General features: G+C 36.1%; 1 protein-coding gene across 1 annotated transcript in view; it reads left to right on the top strand.

Annotated features, from left to right (window-relative positions):
- The window catches only part of NUP37 (nucleoporin 37), a 52,021-nt gene extending 31,370 nt beyond the window's left edge, over positions 1 to 20,651 (top strand). The window contains exons 6-10 of the mRNA NM_001191327.1: positions 10,115 to 10,205; positions 16,554 to 16,735; positions 17,459 to 17,509; positions 19,769 to 19,862; positions 20,385 to 20,651. Of these exons, the coding sequence (NP_001178256.1) occupies positions 10,115 to 10,205; positions 16,554 to 16,735; positions 17,459 to 17,509; positions 19,769 to 19,862; positions 20,385 to 20,498 (532 nt within the window). The 3' untranslated portion in view covers positions 20,499 to 20,651. The remainder of the gene's footprint in view (positions 1 to 10,114; positions 10,206 to 16,553; positions 16,736 to 17,458; positions 17,510 to 19,768; positions 19,863 to 20,384) is intronic.
- The last annotated feature ends 1,931 nt before the right edge of the window (positions 20,652 to 22,582 follow it).

Here is a 22,582-nt window from a genome sequence, read left to right as displayed (position 1 = left end):
AACAAAGATTGAAAAAAATATATTTCCTATCTTGAAATGGCCCCACCTAGTATTTCTCAATTTTACTGTGACATGCAAAAGTCATGTAGAATGGCTAGCATCCCTGATTCCCTTTCACTAAATGCTTGTAGCACCCCACTTATTAGGACAATCAGAAATGTTGTAACTAGGTGTTGGAACCATGCCCTGTTGAGAAATTTTGATTCAGTTAATAGTAAGTGATCATACTAAGTGTTTTATATAAACTAATTCATTTACTCCTCAAAAATACTATTTGGTAGATTCTCCAATTGAAGTTTTGATCTTTTTATATTATTGAAAAAGCAAATGTTCATATTATTTCTATGCCCTGATCAAAATCAAGCGTTATGTAGGGTTTAATAAAATTGATAGAATTATACTTAGTGTAATGTGTACAGACATGTTATCATCTTCTGCTTGGGAAGAATTTATCATTTTTGAAAGATACCTTTGCTAAAACACTCCAGTACCAACTCTTGAAACAAAGATGTCATATTCATTCATATGTCATTAGGCCAACTTTCAGATAAGGAGCAAGAAAGGAGAAACGGAGTTTTGTAGAGGACAAGGAAAATGATCCTAGAGTAGACTGCCCTTTTCACTAAGGGATTTTACAGGATCAGCCATGCTTGACTACCCTAGAGTCATCCCAGCCCTAGAAGAGTACCCTCTTAAGTATTTAGTGAGTGAGTGAAGGAATGAATACAATCCTTTATCTGTCACCATGTCTTTATAAAAAAAATGCCATTACCAAACAAACATCTGACAGATGTGTTTAAGAAAAGAATTCCCAAGTAAATCATAGGATTGCTAGTCATTCGGCCTCATGTTAGAACACCATTCTTTTTATGGTCCCTCTTCATGTTCTCCATATATAGATCTATCATATACATACATTTATGTACAGGAAAATATAAGTACTAGTACTTCAAATTATGACCTAGAATCATCTGAAGAAAGTTAAAATTATTATTTTTGAGAGGTAAGTAAATGCATATTTAGAAAGATTTATTATCCCCCTCCTTCCCAAAGAAGGTAAAAATGGTGTTTAAGTATTTACTGGGTTAAGCTTATTATTTTAAAAACTCACTAATACAGAACATTTCATTCCTAGTCAGTGCCAAATAACAGATGTTCTTGTATATTAAAAACAGTACCGTTCTGTAAGAACAAGTCAGATCAACAAGTATTTATTAAACATGTTTAGTATAGCCAACATTTAGTACTTTGGGGGATACAAAAGAAATAGAAGATGCAGTACTCACTGTAACTACAGAAGATGTCAGAACTAAATACATTTCCTCCTCCTCCTCCCCAGTAATCTTTTAAAATATTAGATAAAATTTATGGTGAAGGAAAAGTGGCTTCCAAAAACCAAGGAATTCTTAGTTCAAGACTAAAATAATAGAGGCGTGTAGTGTGCCATTCACTTTGTCTATAAAACACGGAATATTGGTAGTTGTCATGCTCTAGCTGTCATCAATTTAACTAAAATGGGAGGAAGGGTAAGACATAAAAAATAATGATTTTTTTAGGAATATAACCAAATTGCTAGATAAGGGAATACTAAATTACCTTAGATATCCACTAAGCCAATAATGCTGTTTTTTGAAAATTATTACGAGAGAAATAGAATGTTTATCAACTGTCTTCTATATATCCCATGTTAGCTAAATTCTTCCCATAATACTTCTGCTCATGTATATTTGCATCTTTAAGATCCACAGTTAAGACAGTGTTCCTCCCCGAACCCCACCCCAGCTAAGATCACAAAATAAGTGATTTACTTAAAATTAGTCCTTATGGGAAAGAGAGAAGAATGAAGACTGAGAACCTTCTTAAGACAGGCCAAGAGAGCATTGCTTGGAAGATCAATCTGCATTTAGGAGCAGTTAAATGATGCCTGATAATTACAGGTACAAAGTGAAATCAGGAGAATGTATACTATTCATTATAATGTATGGTTAAATAATTACAGAAATAAAGTTTTCTGCTTGTCTTCTAAAATTTCCTCTAGTTTTTTATAACATTTTGAATCAAGATTAATTATTTCATAGTTCTAATAAGAGCTTTAAGAATGAGATAAAAGAGACAGCTTGTATTGAATTTACCTCTAGTGAGTGAAACATAAGGATTTAATGTCTTTATAAGAACCATCCAAAAATTATAGTAAACTCTTTTGATCACCTTTGCAGATCTCTGTTATGTCGAAGCCATGAAATAGTGTGTTAATAAAAGATTGTAATAGAGTGAAAAGTTATAAAATGATGAATTTTCTGAAATTTTATATGATCGTGTACTGGTAATACCACTGTGGTGTTCAGCCCTTTGGTCTCTCACGTGCTCTTGCAGATGAAATATAAAACCAGTGCTTCATAAAGCGTATTACCCTATCCATGACTGCAGTAACTTAAGCTTGCTTTTTAGCCATTGTAGCCATTGTGTGGTTGTAAGAAGTGAATTGTACAAATAATAACCATATTCTTGAAACATATCCATTCAGGTTTATTTTGAAAGTCCACTAATGTAACTGATAAGGAGTACCTTCCCTCTTTTGTAGCATATAGTTAAATAACTTAAAAAGTATATCAAAATTTTTCTTCAAAGTAATGAAAGGCGATTATTTCCTGGGTAGTATTACTGGTGTTTGTGTTAAGGTTTATGTTAGTTAAAGGAAAAGTCCTTTTATTCTGAATTCCTTGAAGATGAAATAACTAAATATCTGTTTGAAAACTACCATATGCTATTTCTTTGCAGTTGAGAGTTTAATTTCGAGGTTTATTTTTAAATCTGACAAAATATCTCACAATTCCTATGCTTCAGAAATGTTTGTCTTTGTAAGTTAAATAAGATGTCACTTCTCCTCTGGGGTGGCCCTCAGGTATGATAAATTGGTAGTTTCTGCTGCATTTGTTTATAATTTTAAGGAAAAAAATGAAGGAATGACATGTAAATGTGTAAGATTTTTTAACCCCTCCGAAGCTTCATGATGTATAATAGTAGATTGTTGTTTGTGTGATAAAGTTGGTTTATTAGTATTATATTTGAAACAGGCCACTTCCTCTCTCCTTCAAAGTACAGCCTTTGATTATTGACTCTATTTTTGACTTATAAATTTTTGTGTTCATAAATTTTAATATTATTTGTAGACAAGTGAGTATAAAGATATCACAGCTTAGATGTACAAATAATAGAGCATGAATGTTCCTATCATGGATTACACCTTTTTCTTAAGCACTCATTAATGTGACTTTCAGAAACCACTTAGTTTAGTCTTTTTAGTTAAAACATCTTAGTTATTCTGTTTTAATAGTCTTTTGTGGGTAGTAACCCAGAAGGTAATTTACTTCTCAGGATATCTCCTTGCCCTTCTTCCTTCCCAAAACACTTCCTGGGTACAGGGAGAATCTAATAAAACTTCTGGGCACGAGGAGGGATAGCTGTGTATCTGGCCTTCACACTGTCCTCTGGTTGATTCATGATTTTTAATTATTGAAGGATAAAATAGCATAAGTAATTATCTTTCATTTTCATCCTTATAATTGTTCTTACTCTTGTCAGTAAAATTTCTGGTAGTCCATTTCATCTGTTATTAATACTATTTGCTTAGTAGTATCAAGTATTGATTTTTTTAAAAAAGCAGAATTAGTCTAATATTTTTTCTGAGTATATTTGAAACACTAACATATCCTGAAAGTATCCTTTGCAAAATTTTTATTTTATACTGTCATACCATTTTGTGGGCTTCCCTGGTAGCTCAGCTGGTAAAGAATCCACCTGCAATGCAGGAGACCCCAGTTCAATTCCTGGGTCGGGAAGTGGAGTGGCTACCCACTCCAGTATTCTGGCCTGGAAAATTCCGTGGACTGTATACTCCATGGGATTGCAAAGAGTCGGACACAATTGAGCGACTTTCACTTTTTTCACCATTTTGTCACCTCCACTGTTAAAGCCTTTCCCTTTAAAGGGAATAGAGAATCAGAGTTCTCTATAGTCTAAGCCACAAGCTGACAGTTTATTCATTCATCTCTTTAACCTCCCATATCCCTGTCAAGATTTGTCCACCTAATCCCTAGATTTGTGCTTTCAATTAAGTGATTCCCCACCTCTGAACTCCTTTTCAACTTAAAACCAGATATTTTAGTACTGAATATTTTTGTATTTGTTTCACTCTTCCTCCTATTTGTGTGTTCACTTACTGTGGAAAGATACCACATTTTCCCCTTTTTTGAATCATCCATAGCATGATGAGTGACTTAGTGATTGATTAGTAGGAAATGATGGGGGAGAATCTTCATTTTGCTGTCACAAACTCAGTAAAAATTATGTTTCTTGTCTAGGAGTGTTGAAGGTCGCTTTCCTGTACAAGTAACGTTTGTAAAGTGCCTTCTCATCTTTATAACTACATCTAAGTATTGCTTTTATTCTTTTATATTTAATTAATCAACACAGTGATTCATGTGTTCCAGTCCTGTCTTTTAAAAGGATTATGGTTTGTATTTTTCACTTTACCAGTTAGAAAGGGCCAAATGCATACAGATGTGTCATTTAATGTCATCTATTCCTTCTTTTGTCTGTTGTAAACATTTGGTAGCAGAAATTTCCTTCTGTGATGAACTCCTTAATAGACAATGAGCTGCCAATTAAAAATGGAAAATAAAATTATCCAGGAAATTTCCTTTTGAATTTTCAGAGGGAACACCTCCCTCTAAGCAAAAGACCTCTTGAGACTATCTAGGCTATCCCCTATATGCCAGCACCTAATTTATGAGACCTTTTTATTAATTAAATGGGACACTTAACATTTAAGTACCATATGGTTGCTGCTGCTACTAAGTCACCTCAGTTGTATCCAACTGTGCAACCGCATAGATGGCAGCCCACCAGGTTCCCCCGTCCCCGGGATTCTCCAGGCAAGAACACTGGAGTGGGTTGCCATTTCCTTCTCCAACCATATGGTTAGGAATACTTAATATTCTACTGAAAAGTACTCAGCCTGAAATGAAGCAATAATTTTACAATAAACTACCAAAAGTAAGATAAGTTCCTAATCTTAGATCAGCATACCTCTTCACCTGTACATCAAAGAACTAAATCTGAGAGTTCTACTTAAGACCACAGAGTTGAGAGGGGTGGGGAAGTTATAGTCATAGTCAAATTGCATCAAAACTGTCATTTACCTCAAGAGTAATGCTGTCTGTATCCAGTGCCCTTAGATTCAGTCTATATTATTGATTTCTTAATATGTCAGCATTACCTTAAAAGCTTTTGTTTTGAAATTTCCCTTGCAAACATTTGAATAGGTATACATATATGTTTTATATAGGTCCTGATTTTTGACCATGGTAGTTTAACTTGATAATGTTATATTTTTAGGAGAAGGCAAAGGCACCCCACTCCAGTACTCTTGCCTGGAAAATCCCATGGACGGAGGGCCTGGTGGGCTGTAGTCCATGGGGTCGCTAAGAGTCAGACACGACTGAGCGACTTCACTTTCACTTTTCACTTTCATGCGTTGGAGAAGGAAATGGCAACCCATTTTTATACTGTGATGAAGTGTCTATTATCTTTCAATATGTTTTATTATGTATATTAAAGTTATAAACCCTTATAGCTTTTCTATTTCTTGCTATACCTCTTGCCTGAAAAGTGTGCTTCTTCAGTTATAATGAACTTTTAGGTAATTTTACAAATTATAAACAAATATACTAGCAATAAATTTGGAAATATTAAAATGTGAATTTATGGGGTTTTTTTTCCAATTATAGTAGAAACTCTTATCTGACATGGTCTGAACTTGCAGTTCCTTAGATAACCAAAAAGTCAACAAACTCAGGAAATCATTTTAAAGGAATGTCTACCTAACTTATTTAATTTACTTCTTTGATTTTTGTTTGCACTTGATCTTTGTTGCTGCACGTGGGCTGGTTGCGGAGAACAGGGGCTGCTGTCTAGTTGCGGCATGTGGGCTTCTCGTTGCTGTGGCTGCTCTTGTGCAGAGCACAGGCTCTGAGCCTGCCGGTTTCAGTAGTTGCAGCTCACAGGCTCTAGAGCACAGGCTCAGTAGTTACAGCGCAGAGGCCTAATTGTTTCGTGGCATGTGGAATCTTCTTGGACCAGGAATTGAACTCATACCCCATGCATGGGCAGATGGGTTCTTATCCAGGGCACCACCAGGGAAGTCTTACCTTATTTTAATAAATAATATATATATGAAAATTTGCCAGTTTTTTGGTATAGACCAAGGATTTTTGTTTTTCTTAAATTATGTATCCATTGATTTGCTTTGGACTTCTTTTTTGCATAAACCACACCCTAATCCAGTGTCTACAATGAAAACAAAATTTGTCAAGCAGTCATAATTCAAATATAGCTATGTTTTTGTTTCAACTGTTTAATCTTTTATAACTGTCATGCATGCCTAATTTAAGAGCATTTTTTCATTTAGAAACTTACCTTCATTTAGTTACCATCAACTTAGTTCCATTGAAACAGTTCTTTCACATTCATATTTTGCCAGCTTATATAATTATGTAATTACAATAGACTAATAAACATGGATTTACATGACTTACAAGCAGCAGTTCACTAAGCCCATTTTTCTGTGAGGTAAGCCTACAACAGATGCACATGTGAGCTATTAGAAAATAATCTTACTCTTGTCAGTTCTGGAGAGAGAAAAAGTAATCTTTCAGAAGGAGGTCAATTAAGAGAGTTTTTACTATATACTGTGTTCACTACATTTTAAAACTGATGGAAATTTATTCATTTACAAATACATGAAAATAACAAAAAATGCAAGTGGAAAGGGAATGATTTGAGAAATCAGCCTTACAGATAAGCTCAACTGAAAAATTGTGCCTTTTGCTATTGAGACAAATAATTCTTTTAAGATTGTTTTGTCAGAAAATTTGTCAGAGAAAGTTTAGGCATTTTCAGTTGGTGATTACAAAGAAAGATGAAAGGGGAAAGAAGATAAATGAGGTACAGCCAGTCTGGAAACCTATTTGACAGTATACTTGCTAAAGTTGAATGTATTTGTAAGCTATGATCTAGTGAGTATCCAGAAAGTGGAGGTGGAAAAATGTGGGCATGTGTCTATGTAAGAGTGGAATGAGTGTGTGGATGTCTATATTCACTAAAAGACATGTACAGGAAAATCTGATTGGAAACAACCTGAATGTCTGTCAGCAGTAGAATGGGTAAATACTTGGCAGTGTACTTAATTAATGGAACACTATGTACAGCAATGAGAATGAACAAAGGACAACATGCAGCAATGTTAGTAACTTTAACAAGATTTAATAGTGAATTAAAGATGCCAGACCAAGAAAATACACTGGATAGTATTTTCCATAGGATTCCATATTTATGATATCCCAAACCAGCAGAAGTCAGGATGGTGGGTACTTTTTGTGAGAAGGCAAGAAAACAGGAGAAGGGGGTGGCAGAGAATGAAATGGTTAGATAGCATCACCGACTCAATGGATGTGAATCTGAGCAAACTCCAGGAGATAGTGAAGAACAGAGGAGCCTGCCAGGCTACAGTCCATGGGGTCAAAAAGAGTCGGACGTGACTTAGCAACTGAACAGCAACGACGACAACAAAGGAAACAGGGACTATAAGGAAGCACAGATGACATTTGAAGTTCTGGAAATGCTATCTTAATCTGGATGCTTCAGGTGTGTTCTCTTTGAGCTGCATGCTTAAGATTTATGTATTTTTATTATTTATGGTATACTGCAAAAAAAGAAATGTGATTTCATCTGATGGGACTATGTTAACTAGATGAGATATGTAGTAAAGACACAGGAAAATAAGTTGAGCTCCACAAAAGGATTTGAGAGAAGCTTAATTATAGAATCTATCAAAATGGGAAATAAAACCTAACAAGTTAAAGTGTACCATCTGTAACTAATTTAGCTGTGATAACTCATTTCAGCCCAGTTGGTTGTATTTTGCATGCTTAGTACTTGGATTATGCAACTGCTGAGAATTATTTAATAAGCATATAATTATAAGCTATAAATCATTTTACCCTAATCCCATAAAGTAATCTGGATCACTCTCCTCATTTTTTAAATCAGTTTGGTTTGTTTGTTTTGTTTTTTCCCAAAATGTATCAGATTCTGTTCAGGCTAAATACTGTTTAAAAATGAGATTAAAATTTGGTTCAGTGGACAAGAATATACTTCATCAATTGGCCTGTTTTTTAAAGAATATCCATTTTTTAAATCTCTTTGGTTTCCTTCATTTGAAATTAAAAAGTCATGAAAATATCCTGGTCTGTATTCATTCAATATAATAGCAAACAAAAGTTAAATACATATGAGAATAAAATCAAAAGAATGGAGCCTTTAAACCATTCTCTCATGGGATTCATTGAATATGCAAGACAAATTTCTGCTACTTCAATAGTGGTAAAATATATGCTAGCCCACTACTTTATTGTATAAACAGTAATAAGGAAGAAAGAAATATTCAGTTGCCTTGACTAATAATCTTATTTATTGTGGAAAGTGGAAACACAATTGAATAAACCCATAGGAAATGTGATTCCAACCTCCTCAGTTAAATTGTAGTTGTCTCGCTATGTAGTAAATACAGATGAAGTGTTAATTTAGCGAGAGGAAAAAAAGTGTATGCTGCTTCTATTTAATCAAGTAGATAATCATTTTAAAGCATATTTATGTTAGTTTATATGTAACTAAGATATTTAAAGATTGGAGATCCTATAATTTCTATAGAAAGGAAAAATATTTAAATCCTGTGGTTTGGCACAGAATAGTAGAGGCATTGTAAAATAAATATGTCTGCTTTCTTTGAAATAAAATTTTGCTTCAACCTTAAAAACATTCCCTAAGTTTCTTGAAACTGTTTTATGGTCCCTAATGAGATATGAACTATAATATAGAAGAAAAACTCCAAGGCATTCTAATAAATGCATTCAGTTCTTAAGGACTAGATTCTGTGGACACTTTGCCAGCTACTCTTTACCTTCTGTCTCATGCCATCCTAACTCTATGCCACACTCTGTACCAGTGAGATATAACAAAGATAGAATGTGAAGAATGAGCTCAAAAACCAGTAGTCTAGATGAAGAATAGGACTTCTCACAAGTCATTACTGAGACTTCGGAATCTTGAGCTCTCCTCTGGGGATGGGAAAAAATTGAGATGGAAATTGAGTAGGTTTGTTTTAAGTATTGAAGAGAGGGAGAGTACAGGGAACCAGATGCTTGTTCCTTCAGCCATTCTATCCTTTAATTTTTTATTAGTCAAGGCTTGTTAGAGAAGAATTTAGGAAGTGAGCCATATCAGAAAAGGTAAATGATAGGAAATAGCCCTTGGCCTGGGAACCCAAAGGCAGAAGGAGTGAGCAACTCCTATCTCCCTAAATTCACATCACCTCATACTAGCTTCTTTATGTTTAAAATGGGAGCTCTGGGGTGGAAGAGAGGGGTACAGGTGTATGTTTTAAGTACCCCTGGTAGAAATTATTGTTAATTGAAGTGACTACTGAAGGGGCTTCCCTGGTGACTCAGATGGTATGTATACAATGCAGGAGACCTGGGTTCGATCCCTGGTTGGGCAGATCCCCTGGAGAAGGAAATGGCAACCCACTTCAGTACTCTTGCCTGGAAAATCCAATGGACGGAGGAGCCTGGTAGGCTACATACAGTCCATGGGGTTGCAAAGAATCAGACACAACTGAGCGACTTCACTTTCACTCACTGAAGTAGGAATACAACCTGATTAGTGACCTACAAAAACCTCAAGATTCTGTCCACAAAAGAAAGAGTTCATGAATAATTTAATTTGGTTACTGTGTTATGGTATTGTTGTAGTAGATTAATTAGAAAATGTATGTGCCTGTTTTTCCATTATTGAATGTGGTAAAACTTAAATTCTTCATACTGATTTTACATTTTCTAAAATAATTATAATTGTTATAATTTTCTATAAAAGATGCTTTAAATACAGATATCTACCCTATAATCTCTAGTTGATAGCCTTGAATAAATTTAGGGAATTTCTTTTTTTTAGTAACATATCAAAAATATTTAACATTATACTCCTGTTCTTTTATTAGGATTTGGAACTTGGAAGGAATACAGACAGCTCATTTTGTTCTTCATTCCCCTGGAATGAGTGTGTGCTGGCATCCTGAAGAAACTTTTAAGGTTATTATTTATAACTTAGCTTTCTTTTATCAAGCAGAAAAGACATACAGATGTGAAATACCTGCACAGAGAAGAAAAAAAATATTAATGATTTGTTTTTCACCTCAGAGACTCTTGTCACAAATGCATTTAGGTTAGTCTGCTGCTAAGTCCCTTCAGTAGTGTCCGACTCTAGCAACCCCATGGACTGCAGCCTACCAGGCTCCTCCATCCATGGGATTTTCTAGGCAAAAGTACTGGAGTGGGGTGCCATTGCCTTTCCGAGGTTAGTCTAGAACGTTTTAAGTTCTCTGTAATCAAGTTTTTATTTGACAACCATCATCTATTTACTCAGAGTATACTTTTCATGCCTTTTGATAGGTTATAATCTAAACACTAATGCCTGGACTATCTAATAAGCAGTATTTGTTTTTAAAAAAATATATTAAATCCATACTTGTGAGCCATAGTGTGTAAACAGAAAGCATCAGGGCGTAAGACAAATTTGACCTAGCTGCAGTGGTATTCAATTTCTATTCAGACTAAAGCTTTCTAAAATTCTAAAAATACACTATTGAGTTATTATCAGTTGGCCTAAATTCCATTGAGAAGGTAGGAGCCATTCAATACAAGAGTTCTGTCATTTGCCAGTATCTTCTCCTGGGCATTACTCTACATTCCAGAATCTAAAACGTTGCCACATTCATCTTCTTAAGGTGAGTTCTTCCACTGTCCAGAGTTCCTGTTAGTTTGTAGGCATCCTGCTTTTCATAGCCCTCTAAGGTCTTCATACTTCTCCATGACTTTTCTGTCCTCACACTTGCACAAAAAGATAAACTTGACTAATCACAGCAGATTAATAATACCTACTTATGTTTGGCTCCTGGTCAGCATTTCATGTAGTTAGTTCATTTAAACCACAAGCCTTATGAGATGGGTACTGTGATGATCTCATTTTACACATAGGGAAACCAAAGCTCAGAAAAGTTAAGTAACTTGCCCAGGTTCACACAGCTACTAACTGGAAAAATGGACATTTGTCCCCCAGCAGCCTACTCCATAGGCCTTACTCTTAACCCTAGCATTCTTGTTTCCCCATTTCAGTCTATCACCTTCGCATTTTTATTTCTGAATATTTGAACCCATCACATCTTTGAACTTCAGTTCCTCTTTACCCATCCCATGATCTAAATTTCCCCTACTCTCTCAGAAATCATCAGTGATATTTTTAACAAATCCAATGGGCTTTTCTTCCATTCTTAATCCCAAGGCAGCATTTATACTGTTGATCATTTCTGCCTCGAAACGCTGCTCACTTGGTCTTTAAAGCTGCATTATTCTAGCCATCTTGAACATCTGTGCATGTATATTTCCTTTCTCTTTCTCCTCTGCTAACTATTCTTTCACTATGTATTTATCAGATCAGATCAGATCAGTCGCTCAGTCGTGTCCGACTCTTTGCGACCCCATGAATCGCAGCACAAATTGTTGTAAAGAGTATTTCTCACCTACACTGTACCCTTTATTATAATAGAGCATAAAAGAATGAAGTCCTTGTCATTGAGTTACACACTGACTTATAAGAAAGAAAAACATGTAAATACAGTTACACAGACTTTAAGTGTTGGAATCAAACATCTAGTTAAGTAAACTGATGACATAAAGAAGGATTAATCATATACACTCACAGCCTTCAAAGTAATCCTGAACTGAGATGCCCCAGACTACATTAGTGTGTTCTCTGAACCCTGAGATACCATGAAATCTTGTTTCAGACCTATTGGATATTTTATCAGTAGAATTATATTCTGTATGTGAAGATGAGTGAAATTTTGTAATTTATTTATATTACATGTATAGGGCTTATTTCCATGTGTATATTTCTGAATCCAGATTCTAAATTTTATTTTACGTCTAGATTTCTCCTTTGCAGCAGTGAGTCTACATGAAGCGTAATCCAAGAGTCTACCAGAATGTTAATATTACCATGTATAAATATAATAGGCTACTTTTTAAAAAGTATGACCCAAAAAAGCAAAAACCTGTGACCTAGATGAGAAATGAGAATGTTTATTGTAATCTCTATCCCAAAATTTATATCTTAATACTTAATTCATGATTATTTAAGATTCCTTTCTTCCATATGCTTTTAGTTTCTATTAATCTTCTCTATGTCTTTGAAATTTCACCCTACCCATCTCCTTGTTTTTCTTGTTTCCCTGACTTCAGAATGTTTGGAAGTCCCTGCTCTAAATTGCATCGACTCAGTATCCTAAAGGAGATCAGTCCAGGGTGTTCAGTGGAAGGACTGATGTTGAAGCTGAAACTCCAGTACTTTGGCCACCTGATGCGAAGAGCTGACTCATTTGAAAAGACCCTGATGCTGGGAAAGATTGAGGGCAGGAGGAGAAGGGGACAACAGGATGAGATGGTTGGATAGCATCACTGACTCAATGGACATGGGTTTGGGTGAACTCCAGGAATTGGTGATGGACAGGGAGGCCTGGCATGCTGTGGTTCATGGGGTCGCAAAGAGTCGGACTTGACTGAGTGACTGAACTGAACTGAACAATATCCTAAAATCATCTTTGATATCTTCCTTTCCTATATGCAAGTTTTTCCAAATCTTTAAAGTTTTTCTTCACTGTCTCTAGAATACATTCCTCTTAGTCATTAATGTGTATTCTTCACCTTTCTATTCCCACAGGTAATCCCTATCAATCCTTAGCTTGTTTCTAAAATCTTTGGCTCTTCAATCTGATTCTTCTTGCCTACTTTAGTTAAGACTGACCTTTAAATATCAGTTTAACTGTGTCACTACTTAACTCAGAAACCTATAATTATAGAAAGGCAACACAATAGCAGTTAAAAGTATGGGCTCTTGAGTTAACTGCCTAGAGTCAGTGCCCAGTTCCACCACTTACTAGCTAAATGATCTTTGGCAAGTCACAAAATCTCTTCTCAATCACTTCTTCATCTTATAAAAAGGAAGCTTATGAAGATTAAAAGAGTGAACACTTATAAAGTCCTTAAAAGAAAACCTGATGCATCATAAGCACTCAGTCAGTTTCAGCTGCTTGTCATTGTTCACACGATCATTACTACTAAATGTAGTAGGTGGTGGTTCTCATTGGTCTGTCAGATCAAACCCAAAATTTTTGTTCTGTTTTGCTTGATCTTGATAAAAACGAGGCAGCCAGAGAAGAAAGGTAAGTCTGTGATCACCTATCTCTTAAAATTCTTATGAAAGTCTTCAGTTCAGTTCAGTTGCTCAGTCATGCCCACCTCTTTGTGACCCCATGGACTGCAGTACTCCAGGCCTCCCTGTCCCATCACCAATTCCCGGACCTTACTCAAACTCATGTCCATTAAGTCGGTGATGCCATCCAACCATCTCATCCTCTGTCCTCCCCTTCTCCTCCTGCCTTCAATCATTCCCAGCATCGGGATCTTTTCAAATGAGTCAGTTACAAATTACACAAGAGAGCCATGTAATCTAGAAAGCACCACGCAAATGCCAGTAATTAATAATAAAGTTACAGGGAATTCCTTGGCAGTCCAACGGTCAGGACTCAGTGCTTTCCCTCTCAGGGCCCAAGTTCGATCCCTGGTCAAGCAGCTGAGATCCCTCAGGCCACATGCACAGCCGTTGATAGTAGTAGGATTTCCCTGGTGGTACAGTGGATAAGAATCCACATGACTAAAGAAGCTGTGCTATTAACCCACCATGCTTTATTGCCTGTCCAAATTGAGGTCCAGACAGACTTGGCCCTTCCATAGCTCATAAGTTAAACCTGAAATTCTCAAGACTTTTGGAGACAGATTCAAAATCTCAAGTGTTTTTACTAGGTCCAAAATAAATCTTCCTGGTCTTCTCCCGTTTCCAGTCCTTCCCGACCTGTGACTTTACACAGCCCACCAGATCACTCCTCAATCTCATAACCTAGTCTTGTAGTAAGGAACACACACGGTGCTGTAGTTAGACCTGGGTTCAAACCCAGGCTCTGCCACAGGCTTAGTGATGAGATCTTCCACAAGTTACTTTAATCACTCTGCACCTCAGTCTCCTTTCTGAAAAATGGGATTGATGATAGCAGTTTCCTCAGATAGTGGTCATGACGACTAAATATTTTTATATATTACAAATTATACTAATACTGTATATATACAACAAATTATTTTTGTTGTGTATTTGTCACTGACCTCATCTTATTGAGAATAGTTTTAAATTCCACCTTTTCTCTTAAGAATCCCCTACTTTTAAAGACTGCCTGTGTTCTAAATAATTGCTCTTCCTTTTGCATCCCACTGTATGTCCCCTTAAATTATAGTCAGTTTTTTTTTTTTTTTTTTCATGATTCTCTCTCGATGGAAAGTTTCTAAAGATCAAGGATCATGTCATTTACCTTTACTGAACATAGCATGGTGTTTTATATACAAGTGTTTATATGGTTGATCTTCATTATTCACAGATCCTACATTTGCAAGTATGCCTACTCACTAAAATTTATTTGTAACCCCAAAATTAATACTCATCACTCTGACGGTCACAGACATGCATGGAGCAACACAAAATTTGAGTTGACTGATATGCACATTCCCAGCTAGGGCTGAATGAGGCAGTACTCTGCCTTCTTGTCTTAGCCCTCATACTGTAAGTTCAGTTCAGTTCAGTTCAGTTCAGTCGCTCAGTCGTGTCCGACTCTTTGCAACCCCGTGAATTGCGGCACACCAGGCCTCCCTGTCCAACTCCCGGAGTTCACTCAAACTCATGTCCATCTAGTCGGTGATGCCATCCAGCCATCTCATCCTCTGTCGTCTCCTTCTCCTCCTGCCCCCAATCCCTCCCAGCATCAGAGTCTTTTCCAATGAGTCAACTCTTCGCATGAGGTGGCCAAAGTACTGGAGTTTCAGCTTTAGCATCATTCCTTCCAAAGAACACCCAGGACTGATCTCCGTTAGAATGGACTGGTTGGATCTCCTTGCAGTCCATGGGACTCTCAAGAGTCTTCTCCAACACCACAGTTCAAAAGCATCAATTCTTCGGCACTCAGCTTTCTTCACAGTCCAACTCTCATATCCATACATAACTACTGGAAAAACCATAGCCTTCACTAGACGGACCTTTGTTGGCAAAGAAATGTCTCTGCTTTTGAATATGCTATCTAGGTTGGTCATAACCAAGGAGTAAGCGTCTTTTTAATTTTATGGCTGCAGTCACCATCTGCAGTGATTTTGGAGCCCCAAAAAATAAAGTCTGACACTGTTTCCACTGTTCCCCATCTATTTCCCATGAAGTGATGGGACCAGATGCCATGATCTTCGTTTTCTGAATGTTGAGCTTTAAGCCAACTTTTTCACTCTCCACTTTCACTTTCATCAAGAGGCTTTTTAGTTCCTCTTCACTTTCTGCTATAAGGGTGGTGTCATCTGCATGTCTGAGGTTATTGATATTTCTCCCAGCAATCTTGATTCCAGCTTGTGCTTCTTCCAGCCCAGCTTTTCTCATGATGTACTCGGCATATAAGTTAAATAAGCAGGGTGATAATATACAGCCTTGACATACTCCTTTCCCAATTTGAAACCAGTCTGTTGTTCCACGTCCAGTTCTAACTGTTACTTCCTGACCTGCATATAGGTTTCTCAAGAGGCCGGTCAGGTGGTCTGGTATTCCCATCTCTTGAAGAATTTTCCACAGTTTATTGTGATCCACACAGTCAAAGGCTTTGGCATAGTCAATAAAGAGCTACTTAGTATTCCTAAATGCAGGAAGACTGTGAGACGCCTTACGGAGAAAATACATGTTAGATAAGCTTTGTTCAGACATGAGTTGCAGTGCTGTTGCCTGTGACTTCTATGTTAATAAATCAATATGTATTAAATAAGATGTCTATAAACAGAAACAAGATTGTGTATTGATAAGTTGACAAAAATGTTGTGGTCAGAGACTCACAGGAACACAACCCTTTAATTTCCTTTAGGATCAGTGATTTGATAATTCACTAACTCAATGTTTGCAGCAACTTTATAAAGCCTTAACTACTGTGAATAACTCAACTGTGTATGTGTATATATATGTATATACTTAGAGTGAATCTTTATGCTCTTCTTCCTGGGGACTGTGTATAGTCATTTAAAATTGTACCCAGTTTTCTTGTGTCTTTCGTTTTGCCAGTTTCTTGTGAAGTTTTTTAATATTTGATACTCTTTTTTTCACCTAGGCTTATCTTATTTCCTTTGCATTTTACCTCCCTTTTGTAATATATACACATGTTTACATGTTACTGTATAAATGACATTGAATCTCTGTCTCCTTCTCAGATTTGACTAGTAAATTAGGTCGTTGAATTCTCTCTGTTTTTCTTACAGCTGATGGTTGCAGAGAAGAATGGAACAATTCGGTTTTATGATCTTTTGGCTCAACAGGCTATTTTATCACTTGAATCAGAACAGATGCCATTAATGTCAGCACACTGGTGCTTAAAAAACACCTTCAAAGTTGGAGCTGTTGCAGGGAATGATTGGTTAATTTGGGATATTACTCGATCCAGGTACTTCCTTAGTATATTTATCTATTATTTACCAAAAAATCAGTCACTATTGCTAAATGATCCATTGACCTATTCTTGTATACCTGGGCCACATTGTAAAGCAAAAATAAGACTCTCCTACAAAAGGGCCAGAGTTAATGGGCTTTTACATAACAGTCATGGGTTTTACAGATTTACTTTGAGAGTAACAGAAAGAGTAATGCAGAGGAGATCTTTCATTGAGGGTGTGTGTGTGTGTGTGTGTGTGTGTGTGTGTATGTGCACGTGCGCACACACAGTCATGTCTGACTCTTTGCGACCCCATAAGACTGTAGCCCAACAGGCTCCCCTGTCCATGGAATTTTCCAAGCAAGAATACTGGAGCAAGTTGCCATTTCCTACTCCAGGGAATCTTCCTGACCCAGGGATCCAACTTGCATCTCCTGCATTGGCAGGTGGATTCTTTTACCACTGAGCTACCTGGGAATCCATTAAGCAATGTTTGCTTATGTTTAAAAAAAAATAAGAACACTGACCCTGTTAAATGATGTTGTTCTATAATGGTTCTAAATCATGTTCATATCTTCAGCTATTTTAATTCAGTACTTATTTGGAATTTTGTCACAGTTTAAGTACCTTGGGCATTGTGTCCTTTAAAGAGAAAATAACCCTGTAATCCTTAATTTAAGTTCACCTACCTGAGAACAACACATAATTCATAAGATACAAAATAATATCTTTTAGTTACCCTCAAGATAAGAGACCTGTCCACATGGATCGAGCCTGCTTATTCAGGTAATGTACCATTGTTGGGGGGGGGGGGGGGCAGTTATAATTTGATTTTTGTATTTGATTACTTTGTTCATGCTGTGCCAACTTCTAGAATATGTTTCTAGTCCTCTCCTTTGCACTGAATTTTTCTTTTTTTCTGGTTATTTTATAAATGGATGTTTTGCTTTGTTGTTTTTTTTTTGTTTTGTTTTGTTTTTTTGGTCTGGATGAGAGATTGTTTTCCAATATTTTCTTTGAAAATGTTTATAAAATACAGAATGTTACTACTCCACTAATTCCACCTCAACAATTGAGAGCATATGCTTTTGTAATTTTTCTGCTGATAAAGATGTAAAATGTAGGTGGGCCCATGTCTATGCATGTAAACTACATCCATTATTGTCCTCAAGTGAGAACACACTGGATATTATAGACCTGTGGCTTTTTTTCCACTTAATGTGCTTGTTTTTCATTTCATTCATTTTTACATAATATTGCACTGTATAGTGTAGTCTTGGAAATTTACTAACAGAGACTAAAATCAGTAGAACATTTATTATATGCTGCTGCTGCTGCTAAGTTGCTTCAGTCGTGTCCAACTCTGTGCGACCCCATGGACTGCAGCCCACCAGGCTTCTCTGTCCATGGGATTCTCCAGGCAAGAACACTGGAGTGGGTTGCCATTTCCTCCTCCAGTGCATGAAAGTGAAAAGTGAAAGTGAAGTCGCTCAGTCGTATCCGATTCTTAGCGACCCCGTGGACTGCAGCCTACCAGGCTCCTCTGTCCATGGGATTTTCCAGGCAAGAGTACTGTATTTCATCAAATCTAAAATACCCCCAATGAAACTGTAGAACCTAAGGACAGTATTATTTTCTGTATTCCTAAGAAAAAAATGTATTCAACTAAATGTAAGCATGGCCTAGATTATAAGGTGAATCTTGATTTCAGAGATGTGAGCAAATACACATTTTTAAATCAACAAACTCTAGACTCACAGACATAGAAAACTTTTGGTTACAAAAGGGGAAAGAGGGGGAGAGGAGGAGATAAACTTGGAGTTTGGGATTAACACATACACACTATTATATATAAAATAGATTACCAAAAAGGATCTGCTGTATAGCACAGGGGATATTTTGTAATCACCTATAAAGGAAAAGAATTTGAAAAGAAATACATATATATGTATATATAAAATATATGAATAACTGAATAACCGTACTGTACACCTAAAACTAACATAATATTATAGATCAACTATACTTCAGTTTTAATTTTTTTTTCCCAGTTGCTAAAAATAAAACCAGCAAACTATGGTACTTAAGTCTAAAGGAGGTCATCTCAGGATTGGTTTATGTCATTAAGTATTCAGATCTTTCCATCTGTTATCCTCAGTGGCAAGGCTTTGACTTGGTGCTTCCCAGTTGCAAGATGACTTTCAGTGTTCCAGACACCATAGCCTCATACCATGTTGTCCAAAATAAGAGGAGAGGAAGGAGCCACTCCCCTTTTATTGGGGATTGCTATCTTTGCCTTATACCAATTGTCTCTTACCCCTTGGGGTCAGACACCCTGTGCCAGGCCCCAGCTGGGGTTCAGTTAGCTCAGAAACAGGGCAGAATGCCTGTTGGACAGCAACTAATAATATCTACCACACATTAAAGTATTAGCTAGACTTATAGCCTTTTTTTTTTTTTTTTTGGTCAAGGAATCTTTTTTTTTTCCCCTCATAGCTCCCCTACTGCACTTATTATTGTGGCACACTTGTTGCTGGAGGTCCATTAACACTTGGTGGTTCATTGATTCAGTGTATTCCAATGTCTGTTTTGCCTTAATACTTGAATATTTAAACATCTATGTATTCTAGGTGTTTACTTGATTCAAAGGAATTTAAACTCATGAGCTTATCATTTATTTTAAAACAAATATCAATAAGAATTTTAAATGTATTGGGTTTTTAATGTATTGTGCTGTGAAATATTTTTTGTCTGATTCCTTGTTTGTATCTCCTGCCATATTGTCAGACTTTTGGGATCTGCTGACTTTGTGTAACCCTGAAATTTAATGAAGTGACCCATGATAAGCAATTAATAAACATTCACAGAATGAGAAAATATTTATAGCTAACTTCCCTGAAATTCCCAGTCTGATGGTAAATCCATATTATCAAATTTAGACTTATAAAATTAGCATTTTGGTACAAAGAGAAATAACCAATTTTAGAAAAGCTTGTGTTTGTGTATAGGATTCTGTACTTATTTTCATCCTTTGTCTTTTCTTAGATGGTCCACAGTTAATGAAAACTTATTTGCAACCACTGGTTATCCTGGCAAAATGATGAGTCAATTTCAGATTCATCATTTAGGACATCCTCAGGTAATGTGGTGATGTTTGATGGCATATGTGTTTTTAAATTTGTGTTTTCTACTTTTCCACTTACAGCTCCCCAGATTTGTAATACGTAAGTAACTAAAGGATTTATGAAAGAAGAGAAATTTCTCTCTTCTTTCATAAAAAAACATCAAAAAAGAGAAAGCCTTTTTTGATGTTTAAATCACCAATGGTAACGGACTTTTTGCTAATATTCACATACGAAGTATTTTATTTCTTCTATTTCCTCCTTCATTTAAATATAATTGTGCTTGCCTGGTTGGTTTAGACTCTGAAAATGTTTGTGTCTAGGCTGCACCAGTTATCCGTAGTTGATTTGTACACTTCATTCCAGTCAGTTACAAACAAATACTATGTATTTCACCTATGAGGGAGCACATTTTTTAATTCTGTTGCCACTATAAACAAAGACAGTTTTTCAACGTACTTCTTGTTTTTGAAAGGTAGTTTTTATTTATTAATGTTGGTGATGTATTGAACTTCTTTAATCCTTCACATATTTTATAGCCCATCCTCATTGGCTCTGTGGCTGTTGGATCTGGCCTTTCCTGGCATAGAACTCTTCCACTGTGTGCAATCGGAAGTGACCACAAGCTGTTGTTTTGGGTGACTGAAATGTAGAATAAATTTTCTATGTACTTAGATCCATAAAACTGTATTATTAGTACATATTTTAGAGAATTTCTTATTTTTATATCAAATATATACTGTAAGATCTAGAAATGTTCCAGTTGTTGGCTTTTGTTAAATAAAATATTGGTGGTTTGAAAAATCATTTTCCTGTTCTATTCTATGTATGTGTGTGGTTTTCTTTTTTTTTTTTTCTAAGTCAGCTTTTAAGACTATGACTAACTCAGCAGCTCTAGGAAAGAGAGATGATTAGGGAAGCTTAATGCTTTTGATTTTATCACAGGATTTTCCAAACTGTATCTTATGTTCTATACCTTAAATATATGCTACTTTCCTAATTCTCAAAGACATAAACATTTACAAAAGGGAAAAAAGGCCTCTCCTTTCACCATTATTCTGGAAATTGGTTGAATGTATTAAATGTATGTGTGGGTAAATGTATAGGCATTTTCTGTTACTATATACATACACAGGAGACATAAGAGACGTGTGTTCAGTCCCTGGATAGGGAAGATCCCCTGTAGGAGGAAATAACAACCACTCCAATATTCTTGTCTAGAAAATTCCATGGGCAGAGGAGCCTGGCAGGCCACAGTCCATAGAGTCACAAAGAGTCAGACACAACTGAGCGACTTTAACCTCATAAATATAGGAGTCTTATTACAACTTTCTCAGTAATTATAAAGGATTACTATTCAATTTAATATAAGAAATGATTTTCTTATATCATGTTATCAGTCTGCTTATTACTATATACTAATTCCTTTTGATTGGGTGTCTCATCATTCTCAGAACATTTGGTATATGGGATAAAGCTTACCCTAGAAAATAACTTATGATGTAATAACGTTAACAATCTCCACCTTTTATAAATCTTCACCATTCTTAGCAAAGTTGAATGTTTTTGAGATGGCACCTGGTGGCAATAGAACTACATGCACCCTCTTCACAGTCATTGAAGTAAACATTGTTTAAGGCAGCCATGTCATGTGATCTAGTCAGAAGCATATAATACAGCTAAATAAATTTCTACAAACTCTCCATTCCTACAAATTAATGCCCTCTCTGAAGCTGCATTTCCACCTATAAAATGGAGATGGGAATCACTGTCTCATGGAGTTACTGTGAGGATTAAGTAAAGGTGAATGAAGATACCTAACATGTCCAGCACAGATTTGTAAGTAATTTATTTCAGAGATGAATAATTCTTATTTTTGAAGAACTGGAGATTAATGCAAATAAATGTTCAAGTTTTCTTTTCATAAGACATCTTAAGTATCTTATGACACATCTTATGAAATCAAAATTATCTTTGAGAGATACAGAATTGTTACAGGTAAATTTTTTTTTTTTTTAGTAAAATCTTGTAATCATGTACATGTATAAACTGCTACATGTGTTTAATTATAAGGAAAAATTGTATAGCATAGCAGTTCAGTTCAGTCACTCAGTGATGTCCGACTCTTTGCGACCCCATGGACTACAGCACGCCAGGCTTCCCTGTCCATCACCAACTCCTGGAGCTACTCAAACTCATGTCCATCGAGTCAGTGATGCCATCCAACCATCTCATCCTTTGTTGTCCCCTTCTCCTCCTGCCTTCAATCCCAGCATGGGGGTCTTTTCCAGTGAGTCAATTCTTCACATCAGGTTGAATAGCATAGCAGTTCCCAAGTTAAGTATTGAATACAGTAAAATATTATTACCAAATATTAAAAATATTTTACCCCTTCATAAGTAGATTTTTAACTTAAGGCAAAGTTGAAGGAATTTTGACATGGTTACCTTTTACAGTCTCTGTGAGGGGATAGAGAACCCTAAAAGCGTGAAGATAGACCAAAGACTTTGTAAGAGTTTGTCATTTTAGGGTGTATTTCAAAAATGATAAATTGGGTCAGTATATTTGAAAATTGTCTTATACTTAGGAATTGAGTGGACTTAGGAATAGAGGTTGGAGAAGTATGTTGGGGCTTGGGTATTGGGGTATCTTGGAGATGGATCCTCTGGAATAAGGGCTTACCCATTTATAAAAGTTATCCAATGAAACTACCCACTGGGCCTGGTGTCTGTAGGGA

The sequence above is a fragment of the Bos taurus genome, chromosome 5 (assembly GCF_002263795.3).
Source record: "Bos taurus isolate L1 Dominette 01449 registration number 42190680 breed Hereford chromosome 5, ARS-UCD2.0, whole genome shotgun sequence".
Taxonomy (NCBI): Eukaryota; Metazoa; Chordata; class Mammalia; order Artiodactyla; family Bovidae; genus Bos; species Bos taurus.
Note: the sequence above shows the minus strand (reverse complement) of the source record. Positions and strands in the feature narration are given on the sequence as shown.